Here is a 21,205-nt window from a genome sequence, read left to right as displayed (position 1 = left end):
TGGATTAGTAGAGGGTAGAATGGATAGGAGAGGTTGATCAACAAGACTAAGAAACAGATAGAATAAAACTTCTGTGTGATAAGACACAAAAGGGTAATTATAGATGATAATGAGCTGCATTTTTTTAAACCAAGAAGAAGAGATTTCATATTTTAGGCACAAAGAAACCATAAAGAAACTATAAACGTCTGTATGAACAGATAAGTTTAAATGCCATCAAAATATTTGGTACTTCATGAACATGTATAATTTTTGTGTATCAGTTCAAATAATTCTAATTTGAATTTTACAACTTAAAGACAATAATATTGATAAAATCTCACTTGAATTTACTGTTTCCTGATAGAGGATTATATAGTAAAACAAATATTTGTCTCAGCTTATTTCTAAAATAATTGCTGCTAGCCAATGAATGATTTAATTTGAAATGATAAATCATAAAGAATATCTAGTGACATAAAAATATATATACTTCCAATTATACCTGTCTGTTGTAGTTTATTAAGTTCTCATTCTCTGTTGATGGTGTTGATACTGTATTAGACGTTTGTGTTGATGATGGTTCAGGCATGTTCTCTGACCTAGAGATACCACGACAGTTACAGAAATAAACTGAATACTAACTAAACATACATCATGGCAGCACATTGTAAAAGCAGGATATCAATTAAAATTGAAGACGTTCATATACAAATCCTTTTGAACACTTTACCAATATATTAGATTGCCTAATGTTTTAAATTTAGCATCATGAGAGCAATAGTTTATGATGTATCTCCATGGAGGCCATATCCTCTATATTGCAAAACTTTTCCTCTGCTCCACAAACTCTAGATTCATACATGTAGATATTTAATTAGCATACTCCCTAGGATATGACATAGGCATTTAAAAATTGCACTGTTCGAATAGAACTCTTTTTTTTATTTTTTTTTTAAATTTTATTCGATATATTTTTTATTTACATTTCAAATGATTTCCCCCTTTCTGGTCCCCCACTTCCCGAAAGTCACATAAGCCCCCTTCCCTCCCTCTGTTCTCCCACCCATCTCTTCCCACTTCCCTGTTCTGGTTTTGTCTTATACTGCTACACTGAGTCTTTCCAGAACTAGGGACCTATGCACTCACTAATAAGTGGATATTACCCTGGAAAACTGGAATACCCAAAACATAATCCACACATCAAATGAGGTACAAGAAGAATGAATAGAACTCTTAATCCTCTCTGCAAATGTTGTTCTTCTCTACTTTTGCACATATTTGCACAAGATTCTTTAATGCTAAAACCCTTACCATGAGCAAGATAAGTTTTTCTTTTTTTCTCCACAGCTGTCACTCAGGAAATCTTCCTGTTCTAAACATAACCTTGATCCTGCTCTGTCCTCTTCTCTACTCCTCCTTACAGAAAGGTATCATCTGTCATCCCGACAAGGGTAGCATTCAGTTCAAATGCTTCTTCATTCTTGCCTTCTATGGCATCTCGTCCATATCCCATTGAGAGAGATATCTGGATTATTTATACATGAGATTCTCATGCTTATTTGATTTATATGCTTCTATTGCTTGAGATGGTGCAGCACAAAAATATCACAGTATCTTTTTAATTTTAAATATATGACAGTAGAACAAATCTCAAGGTAACGAGTATGTCTTTAGTTTCTGTGGTCACTGCCTAGTATTTATTTTTTATTTACATTTACCTCCCATCTCTTCTTGATGCCCACAAGAGGAGCTAGAAACATGGCTGAGTATTTTATTCTAGTAATCCTATAAAGTAAGCTCACCATTTCACCTTATGCCTCATCTGTACCTACCTCAGCCTTCTAATTTAAGACCTTTTGTTTCGTGGTTGTGGCACTGGAGTATTCTCTACACCTGTTGCTCTGACCCTATTGAATCTCCTGTGGAAATCTGTCTCAATAATGAGTGTTAAACTTGGACTGAAGAAACGGCTTAGCAGTTTAGAGAATTAGGTGCTTGTGCTTCTTTTGAGTTCTTGTTGAATCCACAGGACCCAGGTTCAGTTTCTAACACCCATCTGGAGTTTTCATACCTGCCTGTAACTGGAGTTTTAACACCCTTTTCTGGTCTCCACACACACCAGACCCACATGTGGCACACACACACACACACACACACACATGCACACACACACATGCACACACATGTATACACACACAAAAAGGCAAAACATACAAATGCATAAAAGATATCCTATATCTTACCGTTTCTTTTGGAAACAAATAAAGAGAACCGCACTGATGATGCATGAAACAAAAAACAAAATGATGAATGCAGTTGCAGTTATCATCCAGTTTGCAGAAGGATTCATGGTACCTGAAAAACCACAAACCAGAACACATTATTTCTCTGGTTCCACTGTAATGCTATTTTGGGGCCCTAAATTTGTAAAGCTTTCTTGTCTTGCTGCACCTTGATTAACATTCAGATTTACTCTATAATAGACTTTGTCATTACCATGGAATAAAAAGTAAGATCCTACATGGCCGTTGCTACTTCTCTTGATAATTAGGAATGTGTACGCTTTTCAGTAAAGCACTATGGCTTTACCTTTAACTGTTCAATGTGATTTTATCTAGTTTTTACTATTCTTTTTCAGTAAGGCACAGCATAGCCATTTTAGATAGGTGGTGGAGATTGAACATGAAGAATTTTACACAGAAATATGAACTCTTTTCTGAAGGTAATTCCAACAAAGCAGAAGCTACATATGGAATCTCCCCCAGAATGAGAAATTCACATCCCTAATATTTAACATAAAAATAAGCAAGGCATAATGTTTTTTCTGAATTGATAAATTGCTTATTATTGGCATTTGCATTTTAATAAATAATTAAAATCAACCATAATAAAACAAAGACTAGATTTATAGAAGATACTTGTGGCCTCTAATTCATATAATCCAACTTTATAAGTTGGGAAAATTGACCAAAAAAAAGGATCTGGCCAACTTTATTTTCAATAAACAAACATAATATAAATACTTATCTCTAATATTTCTTGAGAATCTTTAAAAGGAACATTAATATAAAATGATTAAATGAATAGTAGCAAAAAATATTGACATGAACTTCAGTTTGAGGAAACAAACTTAAAAACCATGTAACATAAACAGAAGAATGAGCTCCTAGGGTGCAGGACACTAATAAAGACAATTAGTGAGAGGAAAGATAGAAGACTTTCACACTGTTATTCCCAGATATAACTGAAAAGAAAAAACTTTCTTAAAATAGATAATGAAGAAAATCCTTTGAAAAGACAAGTAATTTTAGCCCACCAACCTCCATGCCTGGTGGAAGAGGGACTCCATGCTCCCCTCCTACTCCTGCTGAACTGTTTTTTTCCTTATACATTCAGGGAAAGTAGGAAACCTTGCCTGCAGTTGTATATCCAGTCCCCTGGTGACAACCAGTCCCCAGTGGATATTGCCACTGATGGCCCTGGTTAAAATAAGTGGGTCACAAGGCCAAAAGTCATGAACCTGGGAAAATAAGCCATGGAAAGAAGAGGTGTGGGGTGGAATAATGGGAGTGGGGGAGGGGCATGAGACAGGATATGAGAGGGATCGGCATTCATTGTTAAGTGTGTGAGATTTCCAAAGACGTATCTTAACTAATAAAAATGAACAAGTTCTAAAAACAAATTTTAAATTAAAAGCTTGCTTCTCAAGAAGAGGGAAAGTACTACCAAAGAACTTGAAGAAAAATTTTTTACACTTAACCAGATAATATGAAGAAAAGAAAAAAATCATGGATATTAAGATGAAGTAAAAAACCTAACCCAGATTGTTTAATGTACTTTTACATTAAATTGTGGACATTCTTTTAATGAGGAAATTCTTCATGAAATGAGAATACATTCAGAATTTACTGATGCTTAGTGATTCTCCTTGGTTCCTAGGCTAATGTGACCAAATTAAGGGAAAATTACAAATTTCTCACTAGTTTATACAATCCAGCTGTCAACTACCCTATCCTAATATTGGAATAGAGTAGAACAGATCTCATTAACCAACCCATATCATTTCAGTCTCTCACTTCATTCTCATTATAGTATAACTTCATGGGAACTGTCAATATTCAGGAGTAGGAACATGAGTGATAGCCAGAGATTTACTGCGCTTTGTTTCACCAAATGAGGGTGTGAAAGCTCTTTCAATTTCTACCAGGAAGGAGAAATGGGCAGAACTTCCTTATCCTTTTTTTGATTTTCAGTAGCTTGCTTGTCTTATCAATTTATAGTTTGTAGAAAAGAACTATTTTACTTGATATTATTATAGAATTCAGAGAGTACTGTTATATTTATCTCAAGCATTGTGCAATGAGTTTTATAGTATACTTAATCATTTAAGCCTTATTCTCCCTTAGAGAATAATTTGGATCCCTTTATTGTAGATTCTGATAGTGAAGCTCCTTATACGTCTTATGTTCATACTTAAAACTGAGTTTTGTCCCAGGTCTGTTCCCATAGCTTGGCATCTGAAGTTCACCAAGCCTGAAGACTCCAAGCTCTTCACACCCATGTCTTTCAGATTATAGGATATTTGCAAGAAAAAAGCAGAGGAGGTGAACCCCTATAACACAACTGGCAACCTTTGATTTATAAACGTGAAGGTTTTAAGAAGGGAAATATTTTACTGGAATGGGTGCCTGTTTTCCTTAGCATTCTGAAACCTGAAATACATCTCATAATTTGAAAAATGTCCAGAAATCAATATCAAGGTACACAAGACTACAAAGCTCAAAGGAAAAGCTGATGGCCTGCAGACAGCACAGAGTTAATGAAACCCTGCAGCTGAGTGCTTTGGTGGCCACTGACAATCCAAGCATGCTTTATTTCATACAGGTATTTATAGTTCCAAATAATTTGTTCATATATCAATGTAGTAATGCACATGGGAAGATAGTTAACAGCTCTCCAGACTGTGGAATGGCATTGCTTCTTGACAATAAAGAATAGTGAGTGCCAATTGCTGTCAAAATAACATGTTGAAAGGTAACTAGAAGGAAAGTACAAATTCTCTTCCAGTTTAGGAAGTATAGAGCTGAGAATCGGAGAGAAGACTGTGTTAGTTGACTAACTGTGTTAGTTGACTGTGTTAGTAGACTGTTGACAGTTGAAAAACCAGAAAAACCCTTTAATTCATAAAAGTTTCACCATTGGTGATTTTTGTCATATTAGGATATTCCTGATATGTTTTAATGTTATTTTATTTTTATACTAGGTTTAATCTTAGTAGATTACCCATAATACAGGGTAATAATTATTAATTATCACCAATATCATGATTCAGTCAAACCCTGTAAACAGTCATTGACAAAACTCCTAATGGGTGACTTCCACTGCTATTATCTCAGTTACCCATGGGGACCATGCTCCTTATTGTGCTGTAGTGTTGGTGAATTAGAAAAAGAAACAAGCTGACAGAACAAGATGTGTGAGATTTGGAACACAGTAAAACTAGCTCAATGACAATGGTAGTGTTGGTAGAAACAAATTATCTTATTAACTATGAGTAAGAGAGAGTTAATGTATAAATAATTTGGAAAAATTAAGATAGACCATTGAGATGTTATGAGAGCTAGATATGAGAATAAGTCACTTCCCATAACTGTACCTTTGTATCATGTTCAACTGTTTACCCTAACATGAGGGATTATGAAAATAAAGCCAGATTTTAGACTATGAAGAAAAGTGCTACTACTCTTTTGAAGGAAGTAATAGAAAAAAAGTTAATAGAAATTCATAATCCTCACCACTTGATCTAAGGGTCTGATGAAGATCGAAAATGAGTCTTCAACTGCTTGAAATGAAGGTTCAAAGCTCATTAACTGACGACTAGGGTTACAAAATCTCGTAGACAAATGACCATGAAAATAAAATTGTAAAACAATAAAAGGGCTGGTATAAAATAAACATAGTAAAATAATAAAATTGGTTGTTTTACAAATGAATAATAAGGGATACTTTGAGTTCCAGAGTCACCTTGTTAGTTTGAATCTGAGCTTCCCTGTGCAGATATTAAGATCTGAATAAATTATGTAAAAACTTTTAACATATGAAGAGTCCATTGGCCCTAGATCTAGTAAGAGAAATCACCCAAGTGTCAAACATGACACTTAGAAACATATTTCATCAAAAATGTACCAGATATTAAGTTAAAACTGAGCAGTTGAGGGCATGATACTCCTGGAAGACCCCATTATACCACTCTTGGGTTTATACCCAGAGGATTCCCCAGCATGTAATAAGGATACATGCTCCACTATGTTCATAGCAGCCCTATTTATAATAGCCAGAAGCTGGAAAGAACCCAAATGTCCCTCAATGGAGGAATAAATACAGAAAATGTGGTGTATTTACACTACGAAGTACTACTCAGCAATTAAAAACTGAGTTCATGAAATGGGTGGAACTGGAAAATATCATCCTAAGTGAGGTAACCCAATCATAAAAGAACAATCATGGTATATTCACTGATAACCATTCACTGATAAGTGGATATTAACCCAGAAGTTCGGAATATCCAAGACATAATTCACATATCAAATGATGTCCAAGAAGAAGTAAGGAGAGGCCCCTGGTCCTGGAAAGGCACAGCAGTGTAGGGGATTACCAGGACAGGGAAGCTGGAGGGGGTTGATTGGGGAACAGAGGGAGGGAGAGGGCTTATGGGACTTTTATGAGGGGGGAACCAGGAAAGGGTAAATCATTTGAAATGTAAATAAAGAATATATCTAATTAAAAAAAAAAACCTGAGCAGTTGAAACCCAGAAATGTCAGCAGTTACACTGAACAATAAATCCTAGAGGTAAATATTATCCAGGCAAAGAGACATGGTGTCTACTTTAGGTTTAAATCTCCAGAGTTACAATCCAGGAGACAGGAATGAAGCAAGAAGTACCCCCTGCTTTTCAAAGATTTAAGCATATATTTCCTTTTTTTTTTCAGGGCTAGAGATCAAACCCAGGTTGTTACCTTTCCCATGGCAAACAAGCATTGTCTCACTGAGCCAGAGATCCAGTCCCTTCTTTTTCATCACCAAGATTGAGAAAACTATGCCCTAGTTTTCACCCTAACACTCAGACACAGTAAAAGTAAATGTCCTTTGAAGAATAATATTATAAAACTATTCACTATAAAAGTTTCATGTACAATTCCACTCATATAAAAATATATAGAGAGAGATCATATATATATGTATGTATGGTATGCCTATGTATATAAGATATATCTGTGTATATATAAATGTATATACATATATACATGTATATATGTATGAGACAAACAGTTTGTTGGCTTTCTTGAGGTGGGAACATAAGGATTTGATAGTTATCATGAAAGCATATGGAGTATTACATAAAAAATTTTATGGCTATAATTGGTTTTGAAAACAGAATTCTAATATTGGCAGCTATGTAAACAAAACCCAAATAGACTTACATGGCTGTTAGGAACTTAAACTACTATGACCTCTGGAAGCTTTTGAAAATACTGGACATTTTATCTATCATATAATCCACAAATGCATTTTTCAGTTCATTATTACCAGGGAGGTAAAAAATATGAAACTGTAAAGATATGTTTACCTAAAACCTTGTGCACAAATGCTCAAGAGGATTTTTACAGCAGTCAGAAATATAAATAATTCCAACATCTTTCAACAGATGAATTGGTAAATGAAAAGTAATACATCTATATTGTAGAGTAATTTTGACTCATGAAAACTGAATTATTGATAAACATCATCACATGACTAGACACTGAAAATCTACTTTGTGAAGGCAAGCATTCCCAAAGAGCCACATACAGTAGTGTTGCATTTAAAGAAAGTAGCCGCAGTCAATAAATCCACCACCATAGAAAATAAGTTTGTGACTGCCAGGCACTGGGAAAGCCACTAGCTTCATTCATTGGGAATTTTTGCTACTGCAAAAGTTGTGTGGATTCTTCAGGAAGTGTTGGATATGTTCTGTAATTAGTCATCCAAGGTTTTTGCAAAGTAACTAAAAAACCCCAACAACCCACAAATGATACACTTAAATATAGTGACTTCTGTCTTAATAAAAACAAATGGTCAATGGGGGAAAAGACCTTGGCACATAGAGATGTTCTATGATATTTTTACTAATGGCTGTGAACTTTGTAAGTATATTAAAATAATTGACTTCCATATTATCAATGAATTATTTGCACAGTGTGTAAATGACATGAAAACAAGGTTGTTAAAAAACAAACTTAAAAATCTCAATTAGGTCTGCAATTTCATGGACATACAACAAAAAACAGAATAAATCATGATGTTAAAAGAGTTAAAAACTACATAGCCCCTTATTTGAAGAGATAATAGTTATTTCCTTCAAGAGTAATAAAAAAAAAATACAAACCTGCAGATTGAAGACATTTAGAAAGGTTGTATTAGTGGCATCAGCCTGTCATTATAGCTAATGGGCAGGGTGAAGCAAGAAGACTGAAAACAAATCTAACCTGGACTGTAGAGTGAGCAGAGTAAGTTCAAGGCCAAACTCTAGGCAACCAAATAAGATTCTAAAATAAATGAGGGGGGGAGGGGAGGGAGACGAAGAAGGAAGAGGAGGAGGAAGAGGAAGGGAAAAGGGGGAGGGAAGGAAATGAAGAATGCAGAGAAAAGAGAGAAGGAAGAAGGAAAGAAACTCTGCAGCTATGCCCAGTTTTGGTTGTGAGCACCTGTCTAGCAGGCACAAGGCACCTGGCTTCAGTCCTAACCTGCCTTTCCTGAAAAAAAAAAAAAAAAGATTTGGAAATCCCTGAGGCTCTAAATGGGATTTAAAAAAAATATGCCTCTTTCTCCACATCCTCGCCAACATCTGCTGTCTCCTGAATTTTTAATCTTAGCCATTCTGACTGGTGTAAGGTGAAATCTCAGGGTTGTTTTGATTTGCATTTCCCTAATGACTAATGAAATTGAGCATTTTTTAAGATGCTTCTCTGCCATCCGAAGTTCTTCAGGTGAAAATTCTTTGTTTAACTCTGTACCCCATTTTTAATAGGGTTATTTGGTTTTCTGGGGTCTAACTTCTTGAGTTCTTTATATATATTGCATATTAGCCCTCTATCTGATGTAGGGTTGGTGAAGATCTTTTCCCAATTTGTTGGTTGCCGATTTGCCCTTTTGATGGTGACAGCAGATGTTGGCGAGGATGTGGAGAAAGAGAAACACTCCTCCACTGCTGGTGGGGCTGCAAATTGGTACAACCACTCTGGAAATCAGTCTGGCGGTTCCTCCGAAAACTGGGCACCTCACTGCCAGAAGATCCTGCTATACCACTCCTGGGCATATACCCAGAGGATTCCCCACCATGTAATAAGGATACTATGTTCATAGCAGCCTTATTTATAATTGTCAGAAGCTGGAAAGAACCCAGGTATCCCTCAACAGAAGAGTGGATGCAAAAAATGTGGTATATCTACACAATGGAGTACTATTCAGCCATTAGAAACAGAATTCATGAAATTCTTAGGCAAATGGATGGAGCTGGAGAACATCATACTAAGTGAGGTAACCCAGACTCAAAAGATGAATCATGGTATGCACTCACTAATAAGTGGATATTAACCTAGAAAACTGGAGTAGCCAAAACATAATCCACACATCAAATGAGGTACAAGAAGAAAGGAGGAGTGGCCCCTGGTTCTGGAAAGACTCAGTGAAGCAGTATAGGGCAAAACCAGAACAGGGAAGTGGGAAGGGTTGGGTGGGAAAACAGGAGGAGGGAAGGGGGCTGATGGGACTTTCGGGGAGTGGGGGCTAGAAAAGGGGAAATCATTTGAAATGTAAATAAAAAAATATATCAAATTTAAAAAAAAAGAAAAAATATGCTGTTGGAGGGGGTTCAGCCCCCACGTGGGTTTCTTCTTTCTTCTCAGTTCTTCTTGAGGCAGTGGAGGAGGAAGAGCATCAGCCGAGGCTAAGACTTTCTCTTATGATATATTTAGGGTTGCTGTATAAGAAGTTTACTTATCTCCGTCTAAATTACTATGGCACTGTAGCTGACCTGCCTTCTGAAGATCCTCTGAGGCCAGAAACTGCAGCTTCTGACACTTAGCACCTCTTCCTCAAACCACAAAGGATTCCATAAATAGCTAAATAGCCTTTGTTCTATCTCAGCAGGAACTACTGGGCTCTAACTTTCAGCCTGCTAGTCTGAAATCCCAGGAAGAAAAAAGGAATTTAGAGAAGGGATTATAGAATTTTTTTGTTATCATTTTTTTTATTGGATATATTCTTCATTTACATTTCAAATGATTTCCCCTTTCCTGGAAGCCCCCTCCCCAAAAGTCCCATAAATCCTCTTTGCTCCCCCTGTTCCCACATCTACCCCTTCCCACTTCCCTGTTCTGGTATTGCCCTACACTGCTGCACTGAGCCTTTCCAGAACCAGGGGCCACTCCTTCCTTATTCTTGGACATTATTTGATATGTGGATTATGACTTGGGTATTCCAAGCCTCTAGGCTAATATCTGCTTATCAGTGAGTGCATACCATGAGTGTTCTTTTTTTTTTATTCGATATATTTTTTATTTACATTTCAATGATTTCCCCTTTTCTAGTCCCCCACTCCCCGAAAGTCCCATAAGCCCCCTTCTGTCCCCCTGTCCTCCCACCCACCCCTTCCCACTTCCCCATTCTGCTTTTGCCAAATACTGCTTCACTGAGTCTTTCCAGAACAAGGGACCACTCTTCCTTTCTTCTTGTACCTCATTTGATGTGTGGATTATGTTTTGGGTATTCCAGTTTTCTAGGTTAATATCCACTTATTAGTGAGTGCATACCATGATTCACCTTTTGAGTCAGTGTTACCTCACTTATTATGATGTTCTCTAGCTCCATCCATTTGCCTAAGAATTTCATGAATTCATTGTTTCTAATGGCTGAATAGTACTCCATTGTGTAGATATACCACATTTTTTGCATCCACTCTTCTGTTGAGGGATACCTGGGTTCTTTCCAGCATCTGGCAATTATAAATAGGGCTGCTATGAACATAGTAGAGCATGTATCCTTATTACATGGTGGGGAATCCTCTGGGTATATGCCCAGGAGTGGTATAGCAGGATCTTCTGGCAGTGAGGTGCCCAGTTTTCGGAGGAACCGCCAGACTGATTTCCAGAGTGGTTGTACCAATTTGCAACCCCACCAGCAGTGGAGGAGTGTTCCTCTTTCTCCACACCCTCTCCAACACCTGCTGTCTCCTGAATTTTTAATCTTAGCCATTCTGACTGGTGTAAGGTGAAATCTCAGGGTTGTTTTGATTTGCATTTCCCTAATGACTAATGAAATTGAGCATTTTTTAAGATGCTTCTCTGCCATGAGTGTTCTTTTGAGACTGGGTTACCTCACTTAGGATGATGTTCTCCAGCTCCATCCATTTGTCTAAGAATTTCATGAACTCATCATTTCTAATGGCTGAATAGTATTCCATTGTGTATATATATCACATTTTTTGTATCCATGCCTCCATTTTATTACTAAGTTGTAAAAAGTTTCCTATGAAAGCTACCTAAGGGGAAAAGCAAAAGTGGAAAAGGGAAAATTTTTTCTAAGTGGGGAAAGGGAAAAAAATTCTACTCTAAGTGAGGAAAGGCTATTCGAAGCTTGAAATACCCAAGACACAATTCACATATCAAATGATGCCCACGAAGGAGGGAGAACAAAGTATGGATCCTTGGGTCCTTTGTAGAAAGGGGAACAAATACACACAGAAGGAGATACAAAGACAAAAGGTTGAGCAGAATCTGAGGGAAAGACCATCCAGAGACTACCCCACCCAGGAATGCATTCTATATACAGTTACAAAACCCAGACAATATTGTAGATGCCCACCAGTGCTGGCTGACAGGAGTAAGATATAGCTATCACCTGGGAGGCTCTCCTAGTGCATGACAAATACAGAGGGGGACACTCTCAGCCAGCCATTGAACTGAGCACAGGGTCCCCAGTGGGGGAGCTAGAGAAAGGACCCAAGGAGCTGAAGGGTTTTGTAGCCCCACAGGAACAACAACATCACCCAGTACTCCCAGAGCTCCCAGGGACAAAACCATCAACCAAAGAGTACACATGGAGTTACCCATGGCTCCAGACACATTGGCAGCAGAGGATGGTCTTGTTAGACACCAAAGGCAGGAGAGGCCCTTGGTCCTGGAAAAACTTGATGCCATAGAGTAGAAGAATACCAGGGCAGGGAAGCAGGAGAGGGTTGATTACTTATGGGATTTTCGGGGGAGGTAGGAACAAGGAAAGGTGACAATATTTAAAATGTAAATAAAGAATATACCTAATTAAAAAATGAAAAAGAAAAAACCAAATACAGAGTATATAAACATGCTTAGATTGCTAACGGTACATACATTGCATTTATGGGTTATTTAATTTATTCAGTTTTATAAATTTCGTTATTTCTCTCTTTTCTACAATAAGCACATGTTGCTTTTATAATGAAAAAAGTGAGGAAAGGCAAAAACTTCTTTTCTCTCTCCTTTGTCTTCAGTACTTACACATCTTTCAGAATACATAATCACATGTTACAAAATTCATCACAAGTTCAAAAAATCAAATCATAAATTGAAATAGAAGTTTACAACAAAGAATGTTTACATGCATATCCATTAGGAAGAATTGTCTGGCTAAACATCCTTTACATGTTGTAGCTCTACAGGTTCACTGAAGGTTGAAAAACCATAACTAAGTTATTAGTGAAATTTTGTATAGATGAGCCCAGTAAATATTTTATCTTCTCTCCTAACACCTATAGTAAATCGTTAGTTCACATTTTATGACCGTTGGTGAATTGTTTTACAATTTCTTAGAATGTGCTCTGAGTAGGAGAAAGTCTGGTTACCATCTAAGAATAATTAACTGATGACGCTTGGGTGACTGGCAGAGTTCTCTTTGCAGTTTTGACTATCAGAAAAGGACTAATAGCAGTCCCACTATTAAAAAAGCTTAATAATCACAAATATAATTTTAAGAATTCTTAGAGGATCATCATTAAGACTTAAGTCATCTATATGTCTATACAGCATCAGTACAAGACAGTACATCTTCATGGATCTGCAGAGATCTGCTCCAAAGGGGTATGCTACTACTTAGTGATTGCTATATATGTTTAATAATAACAGGGAAAGCATATTAATAGCAGGAATCTTTCCTAAAATAAATCCCTTAAGGCATTGTTTAATAAGGGTGCATCTGTCGCAGATTATATAATAATACGAAGAAGGCCATTTCATGATGATCACCTGCTAGTTATTAGCTTGTCCCATTATGGCTCATGATAAAAAGACAACAGGGAACAGGGCAGTAAAAAGGAGAGACACAGTAAAGCAAAGTATATTTACACACACACACACACACACACACACAGAGAGAGAGAGAGAGAGAGAGAGAGAGAGAGAGAGAGAGAGAGAGAGAGAGAGAGATGCCATGATGAAATCAAATAATCTGTTTCTTTGTTTGGTACCTTAACAAAGAGGAAAATTAATGCAACAATATTAAAAGATACAACCTCCAAGACATGCTTAGGTCAATGGGCAGTCCCTTGTGAGTAACTTAAGGTCATTATAACCGGAAGGAGTCATGGCGACAGTGTTGCTAGCACTGGGGATTTTCAGCTCCCTTTTGTTCACATGGTGCATCCTACCATGCAAAGCTTCCAATTACTGACTAGCTCTGTGCTACATGCCCCCAGCATTGGGTTTCTGAGGTTTATTAGAACATTAAATCACCTATTATACTCTTTGTTATTTACAAATGAAAAAATATGAGAAGAAAAATCATACAAGCCACAAGGGTGGAAAGCTAAGAACTTGATGTAGACAAGAACTTTCTGAACAGAACTCCAGGAGTACACCAACTACTCCCAAGAACAGATAGGTAGAACTGCATGAAATAGGTTATTTCAGAGTAACAGAACCCATCAGAGCAAATGATCCACAGCCACATTTCATTCAAGACAGGAACTAACACCCAGAATTTACAAAAGAACTGCAAAACAAACACTGAAGCTGCCACTCAAAAAATGGACTAACAAAAACAAACAAAAAACAATGTCCAATTGTGTGTATATGTGTGTATACATATATATAGGCATACATATATGTACATACATATGTGTTAGTTTTCTTTGACATTTGATTTATGATCATTTCATATGAATTAGTGTTTTGCCTGAATATTTCTTTGTATACCTTGTGTGTGTGTTTGTGGTACCCACAGAGACTAAACGATGATATCAGAACTTCCAGAATTGGAATTACTGAGAGTTCTTAGCTGCTAAGTAGCTATTGTTAGTCTGATCCCATCCTCTGGAAGAGCAGACAGTGCCCTTAGTCACTGAACCATCTTTCAAGCCCTGCAGTAAGTATTTTTAAAAGTACTCAATGGCCGCAGTCTTCAGGGAAGTGCAAATTATAACTACTTAAAGACACACTTTGACCCAGTCGGAGGACTATTAAGAAAAAGATCTGACTAGCCAGGTCTAATGGTCCATGCCTTTAATCCAAGCATTTCAGAGACACAGGCAGGCAGATGTTCAAGACCAGCTTGATGTACACAGGGATTTCCAGGACAGCTAGAGCTAAATAGTGAGACACAGTCTCAACCTGCCTCCCCTTCCCAAATGAAAATAAGGAATCTAATAATCAATGTTCAAGAAGATGTGGGGCAAAGTGGAATGCTTACTCACTGCTAGCGAAGCTACAAGTACTTTGGAAATTGGTTTTGAGGCTCCACAAGAAATTAAAAGGAGAATTACCAAATATCCAGCTGTGTACTCCTATGTACCCCAAGGACTTCAGATTCTACCATAGAGGTGCTTGCAAGTCCATGCTTATTGTGGCGATAGTCACAGCCAAGATGTCCATCCTCAGATGAATGACTAATAAAAACATTATATATATATATGTGTGTATATATATATATATATGTGTGTATATATATATATATATATATAAAATGTGATATTATTCAGTTGCAAATAAAATGTAAAATCATGGAAATTTTAGAATTTCATGAAAATTAGAATGTTCATGAAAAACATGAACATTAAGCAAGGTAAAAACAAACTCAGATGACAAAACCCTTATGTTCTGCCTCATTCTAGACAGTGGTGTGTGTGTGTGTGTGTGTGTGTGTGTGTGTGTACAGGCCTAATTGTGGTTAAAGTCTTTTTAAAAATCTGGAAAAGAGAATGAGAGAGAGTAATCTTACTAGGTGATAAGGTGGGACCAGGGTGTGGGCACACGGACACGGGAGCCCTGAAAGAAGAGAAAAATCAAGAGTGAGGAGCTCTGATGCAGGAGGCACCGGATGGGAAAAGGGCATGGGGAAAATGGGAGGAAGGAAAACCCCCAAAAATCCCTTTGTTTTCAAATGTCATAAGATAGGCTGATTTAGACAAGGCCATTGTTCCTAGTGGTACTCACCTATCCGTACAAAGCACTGCCTAGCATGATCGTCAGCAGAGAGGTTTCATCCAGCAACTGATGGCAGCAGATGGAAGCAGATGCAGACAGCCACAGGGAACACTGGGCAAGGCTCTGGGGATCTCTTGGAATAAAGGAGGAAGGCTGGGAGGATCCAGAGGGATCAAGAACACCAGAAGAACCTGGGTCACAGAATTAACTACCCAGGCTTATAGGAGCTCACAACCTGGGGGCCTGCATGAGTCTGCACTAGGTCCTCTGCATGCATGCTATGGTTGTGCAACCTGGTGTTCTGTGGGACTCAGGGCTGCCCCTGACTCTGTTGCCTGGTTTTGGAACCCTTTTCCTCATCCAGCCTTGATATGAATGATTGTGTCTAGTCTTATTATACTCTGTGCCATGTCTGATTGTTATTCCTGGGAAGCCTGCTATTGTCTGAAGAAAAATGGAGGAGGAGTGGATTTGAGGGAGGGAGAAAGTGGTAGAGATGTAATATATGAGAGACTTAATTAATTAATTAAAAATAAAAATTTGAAGTGAGGAAAAGCCTATGGCTGTCACCAAATTGATGAAAAGAACAAAACTACCAAAGATTAAATAAAACGTTATAAAAAAAGTTTTTTAAACAGCTGTGAGAGAAAAATGACAGGCTATCATTGCCTCAAATAAAGAAAAAACAAAAGCCAAAACTATGAATGAAAGAACCAAAAAGCAAGCAAGCAAACAGACAAACGCAATAAGGCAAATAGTATATTTAACAAACCCTGTACAGCGTGCAGGGTTAATGTGGAGAGTGTCCGCATTCTTTGATTTGTTTTTCTTTTTTTTTAAATAGCATCTCTCTCTCCAGCACTAGTTGTCTTGGTACCCACTATGTAGACCTGGCTGGCCTTGAACTCATATAGATCCTTGGGCTTCTACCTCCCAAGGGCAGGGATGTGTGTCCTACTGTGTCTGGCTCCACTGTTTGATTCCTTAATTGTGTGTGTACTTTATACTGATTGACTTCTTCAAAACTAGCTGACTAGGATGAATACTCTTCATACTGGTATTTTAAAGATAAATATCTCTCCTCTTTCTTTCATGTGTATGTATTTGTGTGTGGGTCTATGTATGTGTAAGTGCGTCCATGTATCTGTGCGTACATGTATATGCTATGAAAGCCAGAGATAAAACAGAAAAACTGTCCAACTTGTGGCTTCGTTAAAACTATTTTGTTTATCTTAGAGAATTTCACGAGAACAGAGGGTCCCTGATTATTCTAGGCTGTCTGTCTGGCCAGTGAGTCCCTAAGATTCCCATTGGCTTGCCTGCCCAGCATAGCAGTTACAAGCACACACCACATCTGGCTTTTCATGTGGGCATCTGTGCTTTCATGGTAAGCGTTTCACAGACTAAGCTGTTTTTCCAGCACCAGCTGCCCCCTTCAACTTCACTGTCACTTTTACTTACCACCTTGATTGACTGGCAGAGGAACTATCTTCTCTTCATATCTTACGGGGTGAGCCATGGACACAACCAAGTTCTGGAGACCCAGGGCCCTCACAGTTTTCAAAGAGATGTTGTAGATTTTCGTAACAGTCTCTGTGGCATTGGGGTTTGCAGCACAGTACTCTTGTGGTGGGTTTAATGCGACTTGTGAAGGGTAGATGGAGATTACAGGGGCAGGCTTTCCCACAGCTGAACAACGAAGGATATGAAGATCTTCAGAGCCAGGAGCAGACTGGAGTTCAGTTACTAGCTCCGATACAGCTGGGGCAAAGAGAGAGAAACAAAATTACTACAAAAGCAAGTCTCTACCAAACTCTCTGCTGTGAGAGGGTAGCATTTCCCCCCATTTCTATATGACACACAAATGTGAAAACACATCCTTATCTGATACCTCCTGACAGATGTCACAAACTGCCAATATCTTCTTCTCTGTCCACTGACTGATGTCTCAAGCTCCACACATCTATAAATTATATTATATACATCCCAGCACTTTACATTTATAGCAGCCTAATACAGAACTTGTGTTCTTACTAGTACTGTGGTTTTGCTTATTTGAGGACTAGAGAATACTAATTCCATTAGTTTTCACCTTCTGTTCTTTCTGGGGTCTCTATCTTTTCTCACATCTTCTTCTCCATTCAGTGACAGCACTCTGATACCCTTCTGGGTTTTCTCCACTTAATGGAAGCCAGTGCAGCATAGCATAAAGAGATGATTTGAGGAGGAGACCGTGCTGCCTGAGAGCACCAAGTTATTAGTTAATCTAATAACTTGGATTAATCATCATCAGATGTTCATTATATATAACTTTCTTTCTCTGGACAACATCCTTAAAAGGTAAAACTCCATGATGTGTACCCCCATAATGGGACCCATCAGGAAGAAGTTATATACTTAAAATGTTAAGGCAGGTTTGTCCTCCTTGACTGCCTTGTGGAAAAGTATTAAACAGACACTTGTAGCAGGCTTCATCTTCAAATGTCACTCCTCGGATAGTCATGAAGGAGGCGCTGGGTTCCAGGATCTTGCACTGCAGTCTGTTTACATATGGTGAGAGAATCTTTTCTCCATATTTATGGCTGTAAGTGCCAATATTGTGAGGCAAAGAGCCTTGAATTTTCTGCCAGGTGATTTGCAAAACATCTTCCAGACTTGTCAAGTTGCAGAAGATGGTCACGTTTCTTCCCAGGACAGCTGTTTCATAATTCTTGTGCTTTATTCTCTGTAAAGACTCTGAAAATGAGGTTGAACATTAAGGAAAATATAGATGCCGACAACCACAGAGGTCCTAACAGATCTTCTTTTTGCCTTATGATCACCTCATTTGCCTCTTCTACACAATAGGAAAGGACACACTCTAGACTGAGGATGTATGATTACAAGAAAGTTTGTATCAAATAGTCTTCCAAAACTGTCTGTGAATCTAAGCTGCACAAAATCATGAGTAACCTCTTTAACACATGAGCTACATTTGTTAGAAACACCCTGTGTTCACCAGAAAGTTCTGTGCTAGTGCTTCACATGGTCTGAGCTGAAGGACTGTGGTCTTCTTGCAATATATTACTTTCCTGCAACCCAGAATTTTCATCTCTATAACTGCCTTAACTAACACTACCTGACTCACAGTGTTGAATCAAATGAAAACACAAGGCCATCTGACAGTTAAGACCACTACAAACATGTTAGTTTTCATAAGTAGTTTGTTCTTTGCCTTCAGGGAAGGATTAAATACACAAGAAAACCCAAATTAGCAACAAATAAGAGGAGAAGGAGGAGGAAGAAGAAGAGAAGGAGTAGGATGGAAGGAAGGAAGGAAGGAAAGAAAGAAAGAATGAATGAATCAATCAGTCTGTTTATCACTGGTTCCAGAACTGTCTCTATACTGAAAAGCCCCTCATTAACATTCGTTCCCATTTTTCCTTTTTCTTTATAGTCTGAGCTATACCATGACAGAGATCTTTCTCATTTATATACTAACTTATTCTTTACTGGTGCTAGGGGTTGAACCCAGCACCTCGTGCTAATAAAAAGCTTTATCATTAAACCTCAGCTCATCTTTTTCTCTCCTTTTAAATTGGTTATTTATTTATTTACATTTCAAATGTTATCCCCCTTCCTGCTTTCCCCTCTACAAACCTCCTATCCCCTTCTCCCTACTTCTATGAGGTTGCCCCACCTACCACCCCACTCCTGTCTCACTGTCCTAGCATTTCCCTATGCTGGGGCATCAAGCCTCTACAGGACCTCCCTCCCATTGTTGCCAGATAAGGTTATCCTCTGCTACATTTGTGACTGGAGTCATAGGTTCCTCCATGTGTACTCTTTGGTTGGTAGTTTAGTCCCTGGGAGCTCTGAGGGGTACGGTGAGTTAATACTGTTGTTCTTCCTATGGGCTTACAAATCCGGTCAGCTCCTTCGGTCCTTCCCTAACTCCTCCATTAGGGTCCCGGGGGCTCAGTCCGATGGTTGGCTCCGAGCATCTGAATCTATCTTTGTCAGGCTCTGGCAGAGCATCTCAGGAGACAGCTATGCTAGGCTCTTGTCAGAAAGCATTTCTTAGCATCAGCAATAGTGACTGTCAGCCTTTATTCTGACTTGACCACGTTTTTTGCTTCCTCTCCTCAAATATATTTTTAAAGATTATATTCTCGTTTTCAGTCGTGCTTGCTGTGGGGATATGCGCCCTTGAGTGCAGGTATCAACAGAAAATAAGGGGTCTGTGGATCCCCCGGGACCTTGATTGTCAGGCACTTGTGAGCCTCGTGATGTGGGTGCCTCCACCAAAACCGGAGTCCTCCAAGAGAGTGTTATTTGCTGTTGACTCTTAACCACTGAGCCACCTCTGTAGATCATTAACCCCAATTCTTAAAGTTCATCACCTTGACATGAAGAAAACTCACGGTTTATTAAGCTCTTTATTCTGTCACTCAGTATGAGCAGAAAATAATAGGATAATATTACATAAATTCTTAAATGAGGTCAGCTTGCAATGATAGACAAATCCCTAAAGCAGATTATTTATGTAACAGAAACATCTTAATGAACATGAAGAGTCTTGAGACAAGTGGGTCTCAAATTTAAAACATACATATGCCACTTAAATGTGAACACAGCCATAATTTCAAGAAACAGACACATGTTGTAAAAAGATACCTTTGTATCTGGCAGGTCCGCTACCTTTGTCGTTGCGTAGAACAGACATATTTACGTGAAACTATCTAGTTTCAGCAAGGTGTGCACACCTCAGAAGCTGTGTGCCCACCTTCGTTCACACCCTTCCCCCACTTTCTATAGTCGTTTTTTTCAAACATGCTTGCACTGCATGATTTGCTAGCTGTGTGAGTATACACAACTATGATTAGCACTCAGAAGCAAGCACACAGCCCTCTTTACTTCTTGTGTGATAGTAAATGGCCTGCAAGTTTGCATTCGTTTGCCATGACTTCCAGCTAAATATCTGCAAAAGGAAATAGAGTTACCTGGTTCTTGTGCACAGAGAGGCAACATGAAGAGATGGAGGATGCAAAGGGGTGAAAAGTCCATTGAGTCAGCTGCTGGAGGTCTTCACTAACAGTCACAGCATCTTGTGTTCTAACTGAACTTTGAAAAGAGACCAATTTCTTCCTAATTTCCCCACTCCAAGTTAAAGTTATTCATTAACTTAACTTATCTGCTCTCGTGCCTGGAGTCTTTTTTTTTTTTTTTTTTTTGTGGTTTAAAATAGTTTACATTTTTTGTTGATTTTTCTTTTTTTTATTGGATATAATCTTCATTTACATTTTAAATGCTAAAACCTTTCCCTTTTTCTCCCCTCCCCCAAAATCCCCAACCCCTCCTCCCACACCCTGCTTCCAAGTATACGCCCCTCTACCCTACCCCCCCACCCCACCCCCCCACCCCCGATTTCCCTTTGTTGGGGCATCTATGGATCCTTCACTGGATCAAGGACCTCTCCTCCCACTGACGCCGGACAAGGCATTCCTCTGCCACATTTTTGGCTGAAACCATGTGTACCGCTTGGTTGATGGTTTAGTCCCTGGGAGTCCTGGGGCATTGGGGGGCTGACATCACTGTTCTTCCCATGGGGCTGTAAACCCCTTCAGCTCCTCCAGTGTGCCCTGCCTGGAGTCATTTTTGTAAAGAATGGCATTAAAACTAAATAACTGAAGAAGTGTTTTGCTGGAATATGGATGCATCATTCCATCCATATAGAATCAAAATAAGGCAG

General features: G+C 38.4%; 1 protein-coding gene across 1 annotated transcript; it reads right to left on the bottom strand.

The window, feature by feature from the left end:
• Positions 1-478: 478 nt before the first annotated feature.
• LOC127665636 (nectin-1-like) lies at positions 479-20,484 on the bottom strand. The gene is made up of 5 exons (XM_052158132.1): positions 20,457-20,484; positions 17,872-18,210; positions 16,936-17,235; positions 2,226-2,337; positions 479-581 (listed from the first exon to the last, which is right to left on the bottom strand). Exons 1-5 carry the CDS (start codon positions 20,482-20,484, stop codon positions 479-481), a joined length of 882 nt encoding a protein of 293 aa, XP_052014092.1.
• Positions 20,485-21,205: the final 721 nt, after the last annotated feature.

This window comes from Apodemus sylvaticus, chromosome 15 (assembly GCF_947179515.1).
Source record: "Apodemus sylvaticus chromosome 15, mApoSyl1.1, whole genome shotgun sequence".
NCBI lineage: Eukaryota > Metazoa > Chordata > Mammalia > Rodentia > Muridae > Apodemus > Apodemus sylvaticus.
This window is presented reverse-complemented; position numbering and strand designations above follow the sequence as displayed.

Bases quoted from the DNA above. Each gene is read 5' to 3' on its own strand.
- LOC127665636 (XM_052158132.1), bottom strand. From the start codon at position 20,484: ATGTTGCCTCTCTGTGCACAAGAACCAG. The intron at 18,211-20,456 runs GTAACTCTATTT...CCTCATTTTCAG, and splicing joins TCTCTGTGCACAAGAACCAG to AGTCTTTACAGAGAATAAAG. The intron at 582-2,225 runs GTAAGATATAGG...TGGTATCTCTAG, and splicing joins ATTTGTTTCCAAAAGAAACG to GTCAGAGAACATGCCTGAAC.